General features: G+C 35.3%; 1 protein-coding gene across 1 annotated transcript; it reads right to left on the reverse strand.

The window, feature by feature from the left end:
* Positions 1 to 811: 811 nt before the first annotated feature.
* Positions 812 to 2,771, reverse strand: LOC118750452. The gene is made up of 4 exons (XM_036485175.1): positions 2,267 to 2,771; positions 2,033 to 2,198; positions 1,233 to 1,758; positions 812 to 1,093 (listed from the first exon to the last, which is right to left on the reverse strand). The coding sequence occupies exons 1-4, from the start codon at positions 2,650 to 2,652 to the stop codon at positions 909 to 911; spliced, it is 1,263 nt and encodes a 420-aa protein (XP_036341068.1). The 5' UTR covers positions 2,653 to 2,771; the 3' UTR covers positions 812 to 908.
* Positions 2,772 to 8,179: the final 5,408 nt, after the last annotated feature.

Below are 8,179 nucleotides of genomic sequence, written 5' to 3' on the forward strand. Positions count from 1 at the left end.
TTATTTAGGACTTTTATTTATAAAAGTCATCAATAAAAATCAGTCAGTGACAGTTAATATCAGTTTTGATCAATAACAGTTCGGACCCTGCTTTCCAGCAAAGTTTTTTCACTTGCAAATGTTCGTTGCCTCAGTTTATATAAAATTTACCGCCCAGCGTTCGGACTTTACTCTGATCGGAGTTGATTTCTCCATTTTTTTTCTTTAGTTTTTAAAACTTGCTCTGTTTTTTTCACTCTCCTATAGCCCACTAAGGGCCGTTTTTTGGCAGTTATCCAACGGAATTTAGTATCTAATAAACTGAAAGTTAGACATTGAAATTACGTTAAAAAGCAATAAAATGTGTCTCTGAAAAAAGTATTTCGTCTTTTAGTAACCAAATAAAAAAATATACTTATTTTTATTTTTACCCAAAACCATAGCCACTGATGATACTAACGAATAGATTACGCCAAGGCTTGACCTCTAACTTGCCGAATTGGTAGGCTCCCAAGGATATGCCCCGTAAACAATCCATTGGCCCGAGGTATGAGGACTTTCCACCACACCAAAGCGCCATAAAGCAGTATTGGTCCGATTATTTCTGCGTAGCACCAATGCATCAGGGCAGATGACGGACCCCAAGTGACTCCCAGCATACTTTTACATGCATAAAGGGCATTACTGGCATTCTTCTTCCTATCCTCTGTATTGCACTTCCACAGCAGTTTACCTTCCAAGACTACTCACAAATACTTTGTGTGGACTTTAATTGACAGCTCGATTCAAATTGACAAACAGAAAAAGGCAAAAAAATGTAAAAAAAAGTTATTCTGGAACAATTTTTTATTAATAAATTATATAAGAATTTTTTGTTAAATAGAACGTACATATATACTCATGTATCTACAGTTATGAAAAACTTAAAACTAGTCTTGTTCAAAATAACCTAGATGCAAGTACTTTGGCAACAATTTTTCCAATTCTTCAGCGAACTCTTTTTTAGCATATATATGAGTTCTACAGTCGTCGGATGTTAGAAAATCATCTTGACCAACATCACCTCCACGGAAAGCCAACCAAGCGGGAAGAAATGTGATGAGAAGGAAAAGCTCTGCGAAAAGAAAATAAATTGTAAGGGTACTCGTTATTTACAAAAACAAACAACATGGCTAAATTTTTTTGGGGCTTTAAAATTTTAAATATCATCGAAGTTTTTTTAAGCATAGCACAATTGGGGTTGCAAAACCTACCCAAGTATTTGTGCTGCATTCGCTGCTGATGTATTTTCATTAACTTAGGCATGGAGCCTTTGTGTCCGATTTTCTGCAGGGTTTCTTTGAATTCCGTGAAGTAAAAATGAACCAACTCTGGAAAGCTATCGCGTTGTTCCGAGTCTAACAGCATAAAAAATGAGTAAATCAGGTCATTCACCATTGGACCCACATAACATAATTGGTAGTCTAAGAGCATAACATCCACCAATTGGCCGGTGCTCGCTTCCTGTTTGAACATCATGTTTTTGTTGTGGAAATCACCATGGCACAGCACGTAATATCCGTCCTCCCTTCGCGCATCGCGGTACTCCTTGAACGATGCGATGGCCCCGGGGAATAATTTACCTTTGAGCTGTTCGAAAAGCGGCACATACTCAGACAGCGTTGGCATAGTTTTTAAATTATTGATCAAATAGTCAACGCCGCTGGCGAGAGCTGCACTTTTTTCGATTTTCGGCACAGCCAGTAGGCCCTGACGATATTTCTCGAAATATTGCGGCTCCTAAATTATAATGAAAGAATTACATATGTACATATGTCCATATCTGTGCACATTTGACAGAACAGCTTAAGTCTGCCTTTCAAGGACCAACCGTGAAGGAGAAAAATGTTATACTCAATTCGAGAGAAATATTATAATATTTTATCGCTATTCACAACTTTTTAAATAAAATCTGTGGCTATTTAGTTTTCCCGTGAAAGATGGACTTAAATTGTTCTGTCAAATGGCTACAGCTATATATGCACTATTTGCCGTTGTGCTTCGCGAAACGTACCTCCAAATTTATTTTATAGCTTATGGCATGCCATTTGGCTAACTTGCTATAGGCTGCCTTAAGCTCTACGCTGGTGAGATAGCGATCACGCAACATTTCATAGCCCAGCGGTACAATATCCTCCAGGATGATAATCTTTTCAGGACTCAATTCATGAAAAAGGATGCTGTAATTCACAAAAAAAACGTAGTTTTATTGTTCAATTTGCACACTTATTTACCATATTTCACTTACGGCGCTCTGAGCACTGTTTCATCGCCGATGTCGCGCAATATCTGCTCGAAGCGCGGTATAACCTCGGTGTACATGCCGATTTCAGTCTCGAATATGTATGATTTCTCGAACATTTCCTTCTTTTGTCCCTCCGACGAAGGCATTGTCTTAATAATCATCCTCTTTGACTTATCCTCGCCATCACATTCGTACTCAATTGTTGCGCGAAACATCACACTGGCATAGTGGTCGCCCTTGAGTGTGGCAGGTGACAATTCGGTGCTCTTCAGACGCACGCTCTTCGCTTCAGTCTCGAAGTTGTGCAACACCTTGGTGAAGAACTCATCATTTAACCACACGGGTGCCTCTAATTCATCGGCATTGTAGTTGCGATTATTTGGCGGCATCCTTCTGTTTTATTTTGGGATGCTTTAGCGTAAAGTAACGCGCGAATACTAAAAAGATTTGCTATATCATTGTACGTTTATTTAAAAGGCGACAACATTGCAAAAGCTTTGAGTTAAGTAAACAAAAGCTATACATTTGCGTTTATTTTTTTTAAATCGTCGCTGCTGTGAGATAGCCATGCGTGTAAGTGCATGAATACACAAACGAGCTGGTAATGAAATTCGCAAGCATACTGAAAGAAATAAGTTTACCTATCTAAAATGGTAATTAATTTAAAACGCGAAAAAAGCACACAAATCACTGTTGAAAATCCCCTAGAATTTTATCATTGTTGAGTTAAACTTAAAGTCTCTCAAAATTTCACCCAGCACTTACCCTAAACTTTTTTTCAGTGTATTAATCCCTGGCATACTTACATATGTAAGTATGTTGGTATACAGATGACCCCTTTAATATAAAATCACTGATAATACTTCGCAAACAAACAGATAAATATTTATCAGCATACTTACGTGCATAGTACATACATACATACATACTCCTGCAATGGTGAGATTCCAATAAGTAGTACATACATACCTACATATACCTGTATATCTACTCACTTTCAAGCATTTAAAGCTGTCCATTGATGTTTTCGGAACTTGAATATCCGGTTTTATTGATCTCTATTTAGTTAATCAATACATAAAAAAGTAGTTGGTTTTAATATCTGAGCAAAAAATGGAAAAAATTGCTTCGTCATGTCAACAGATGGTTTTTTTTATCTATGTATCTACATATATAAGTATTCATATCTGTACGAGTTTATAATACGCTCGTAGGTTAAAAAACGTTTCGGCATTGCAATATAAAGCAGTGATTTTCCTTCTTTCTCACAATAAACATTTCAAGCGCAATTTCATGTCATACAAGAATACCATATAGGTACCATATATATCGCACAACGTTTTCAAAAGAGACACAACTCAAAATTTTACATTTTTGGGATTATGCGCTAAAAATATACGCAGAGCTTTTATTTACCTTTCAGTAAAGGCTGGAACAAATTTCTCTTATAATTTGTTAAAAAAAAACCTAAGGTAAAGTCGACCTTGCCCATATGATTATCATGTGCTAAGAAATAGTTTTTCGCATTATCTGACGAACGTGTAATTTTGAGTTGTGACTCTTTTGAAGACGGTGTGCGATATGTATGTTATTTATCTACATACAAACGTAAATATGTATGTACATACTAATCTCTCTCCAACAATGTAACCCAGAGCGAGTATCAATCGAATATGTGAGTAAAAATAATGTGTCATAGCGTTGCACAGTGTAACAACCCATAAGGTCAAAAATTATAAAAACAAACTGTATATAAAAAAAAACTCTTGAGGTGCAAGGGAACAAAGTTAATTTTTAAACCTTTTTTGTATGATTTTTGGAAATTCCCTCTGAATACACGAAGACAGCTTGGTATATCAGTAATATTTTGAGTTATTTCTTTTCGGCAAAAACGGGTTAAACGGGTCAGTATAGTGTCCTTTCAGATGGACAAATTTTATCTAGTCCAATTTAGTGATGAGCTCTTTATACGAGCCAAATCTTGCGAGCTGATAACCCAATGGTATTCAGTAAGTTTTTGACCAATCAGAAATTGAATGTATTTTAGGTAATTTTTGCGAGATGAGTGCGTGTAATGTTGAGGAAAGAACACGAAAATTTGTCAGCCCTGGCACAGGGCACATTAATCCAATAATATTTCGAGAAAAGAAAACGAATGCAGATAATAATAATACTTAATAATAATAATAATATGTAATAGATTGGCGCTTATACATATGCTAGTGTTTGCCCGAGCTTCTCATCCGACTTGTGGCGTGCGCCTTGATGTTGTCACACAAAGCGGGGGGAGCTACAGTTTTACGCCTGATTTTTGATGGCAGAAATACACTCGGAGGTTTACCATTGCCTGCCGAAAAGCGACCGCTGTTAGAAAACACATTTTTTTTTGCTTTTTATTTTTGATGTTGGGTTGAACCCTCCTTAAACTTAGGCCATGCGGAATGGAAGCGCGCACTGCTAACCACTACACCATAGCGGCCGCATAAAAATGCATTTTTATTAATAAAGCAAGGGAAAAGAAAACCAAAACAGCCTAAGTACATATAATTTGCAATACATCTACCTCGATGTACACAAAAACTTAACAAACAGTCACGAAAAACAGATACTTAATAAATTATTTATTCGGTTACTTCTCAGGAAATCGCGTCTCCCGTAGTCGTGAAATATTTAATCAGCCATAACTTCGGAACTGTAAGTCACATGAATTTGAAATTTGGTACGCAAACATATCTATGGTAGGTGCTTATATTAAGGTATCTAAGTGTGTATACATAAATAAGTTAGTAAAAGGGGGCGTAGCGCATAATACAGGCGTGGAATAACTTCGAAGCCACAATTTACATGACCCCTTTAATTCCTTCTGGCATGCCTTTCGAATTTACAGGACTTTAGTTTCCAGTTCGCTTAGCGTTTGCAAAACTTTATCGAAAATAAAATCTGTGATAACTGCATTGGAAAATACATTTAAGTTAATAAACAATTTGAAGTACTAAAAGCATGCTGTTAAATAATGTTAGAGTTATTATTCCAAAGAAATTAGAAAGCTAAACATTTAATATTGTAACATTAGTATTTCTACTATTACTTTATAATTTATTGGATATATATTAATGTAAATAAAAAACCTTGCTGTGTCAAAATGTTATTATTACATTTCACTAGATAACATCCGGGCTATACAGCTGTCCTTCCTTATTCTTCTGTAGTAAAATTAGAGCTGAAATAAAATATAACATCCTTACATATTTTGTTTTTCATATTTTTATAAAGACGTGCGGTGAGACCTGTGGGTAAAAGCTAGTTATAAATAAGTAAGGTTTTCCATAAATATAAAATATATCTTACCACTCTTTACTCGCTGTTGGTCCACTGTGCGTCGTAATGAGTACTCAAGTAGTAGATAGCATAAAAGTGGATTGGCATTATCGCGTACGCTAAAACGAAAACACATTTTCACACATGCCTATGTCTATACACATGCAGCCCAGTTACTTACAAGATAATCTAGATACATACATATATGTATACGCATTTGTGTATATACCCAATTTGCCAAATGACTTCATAACGTCGCCGTTTCCGACTCGTTCTCGAATGAAAAACACATTTCGCTGGCGGATTGCGAAAACGATATACTAGTGAACTGCAAAACGATGCTCAAAATATTACCAAAAAACCATACAAATTCAATTTAAAATTGTGTGCAATATTTAATAAAAAAGTCAGCAAGCATTTCTAATCATTTCAGACGTTTCAAACTTAATTAAAAGAAAAAATATAAAGCAGTTTTATAGCTCATTAAATTTTATTGTGATGGAGTACAATTTTTTTTGGAAAAAAAGAATTCGATTTGACGTCGTTGCGAGTTCACCCAAACGACGTCACAAAACCGACGTCAATTCGAATTCGTATACGCTCTGCGGCAAACTGGGTATACTACATCAGACATCGCTTGTCAGCTGTTTTTTTTTTTATAATTCAAGTTCAAGTGCCCGTTAATTATCAAATACGTCAACGATATACGAATACCTATTTGAATGCAATTAGCTATCGCTCGCCACCGAGTAAAATGCTTTTCCTCACTCGGATTTTAATTTATTGTTTGTACATATGTGTGTATGTATATTTTAAAATTATAGTCTTAATGAACGCGTAATTAAATGTTTTCAGAAATAGTTATTTCTGTACAAAGATACATATGTATATAGCAGTACTTGCACTGTAATTTTTCGCATCTCATGCATATGTACTAGATAATTGAAGTTCTGATTATTTTTTTGTATTACTCAAAGATAAATACTGTAGCAGTTAATTTGTTGTGAAATGAGAAACCGGAATAAAAAATTTTTTTTACTTACTTTTGTTTTCAACATCCGCTGTTTTTGCAGACTATAACGTGCTTACATTGGACTTTATGTGTACTAGAATTCAACTTCATTATTTATGATTCATCAGAATTACGACGGATAACATAATTGCTTACTTTACTTCTCGATTATATGGCAAGATTAGACAGAGCACAGATTATACACAACCTGAAATGGAATTCCACAGGCCCATATTAATTTGATATCTACAGCAGATGGATACATCATCTAGTTCAGGATAGATTTATGTAGATTTAGTTGCTGTTCATTGTAACGCTCCCGGAAAAAATACAGCCGATGAGTTAGACATTGACCGAAATGAAGGACGATCTCACCTTCGATCCAAACGATACATAAAAATGTCACTTACATTTTAAGCTAATTTTAGCAAACGAATTTAAATTCGTATTTTGCAATTTATATTTATTTGTAATTTAAAACCATATAAAATTACTCCGTATTGTTCAGGCGGGGCAATTTGGGGGCCGGAAATCGTCGTGATTTCGGCAACGGGATCAAATTGGGGAGCCGATTCTTTAAGATACTATATTTATTACTTACTCACAATGAATTCCCTAGTCTCCACTAGTATTTAAAAAGTATTTGAATGTTAAATGTAAAATATGCCTAGAGTTCAGGCTTTTATTTGATCTATAAAGATAAGTACAAACAATGAACTCAAAACACTCACCTCAGACATCACTGGCGATTGGGATCAAAAAGGAAAGATACAAATGGCTTGAAGCCGAATTTATAGCCCCCACTCCTATAGGACTCCTGCCAAAAAGGAGATAAAGTAACGAGTCCTGTCAGCGAGTGATTAGCAGCGACATCTCTCGATGAGGTTTGTATGCCAAAACTTAAGCTGCAGGATTAAACACGCATATTTAAATGAAATATCCTGACCACCCACTACAAGAGTAATTGAACTTTGATTTCAGAATCTGAACCGGTTGTCTTCGCGTGACGTCACGACCAATATTCAAAAGACTATCAATTAATTGTATTTTCGTTTCAGCTTTGCGAACTCCGTCGCTAATTGAGAAGATAGCATACATTTCTTTTTTTATTTTGGAGGTTAAGTACCAACGTACTTAATCAGAATTTCTATATGCAATTCATAGTTCATGGTTACTTGCAAAAATGTTGTGGCAGTAAAAGTTTATTTTAGTGCTTGATAATATTTAAACAAAAGTAAAGTACAAAACCGCGTATCGTCATTCTGCAAAACCGCGTAACTGACATTGGCTGCCAAAAATTGGATTTGCTCACACAATCGCTTGGCTCAATCCTTATCCATTCGGCCTGAAATATATTAGCCAGATATACGATTGCTTTATAAAAAAGAGAACCATTTTGAAATGTGAGTGTTTTAACTCTCTAGAAAATAATTTATGCAACCTCACATACGCGGGTTTGTATTTTGTTGATACGCGGTTTTGTACTTTAAACGACGATATGTATGCATTTATGAGCGATAAAAACCAAACAGTTATATCACGCATGTAGTCTCTTATAATTTTGATAACATAATTTTCATAAGCAG

The sequence above is a fragment of the Rhagoletis pomonella genome, unplaced genomic scaffold (assembly GCF_013731165.1).
Source record: "Rhagoletis pomonella isolate Grant_MI unplaced genomic scaffold, Rhpom_1.0 Rhpom_scaffold_00001, whole genome shotgun sequence".
Taxonomy (NCBI): Eukaryota; Metazoa; Arthropoda; class Insecta; order Diptera; family Tephritidae; genus Rhagoletis; species Rhagoletis pomonella.

Bases quoted from the DNA above. Each gene is read 5' to 3' on its own strand.
- LOC118750452 (XM_036485175.1), bottom strand. From the start codon at position 2,652: ATGCCGCCAAATAATCGCAACTACAATGCCGATGAATTAGAGGCACCC. The intron at 2,199-2,266 runs GTAAGTGAAATA...TGTGAATTACAG, and splicing joins GAAACAGTGCTCAGAGCGCC to CATCCTTTTTCATGAATTGA. The intron at 1,759-2,032 runs GTACGTTTCGCG...ATTATAATTTAG, and splicing joins GCTATAAAATAAATTTGGAG to GAGCCGCAATATTTCGAGAA.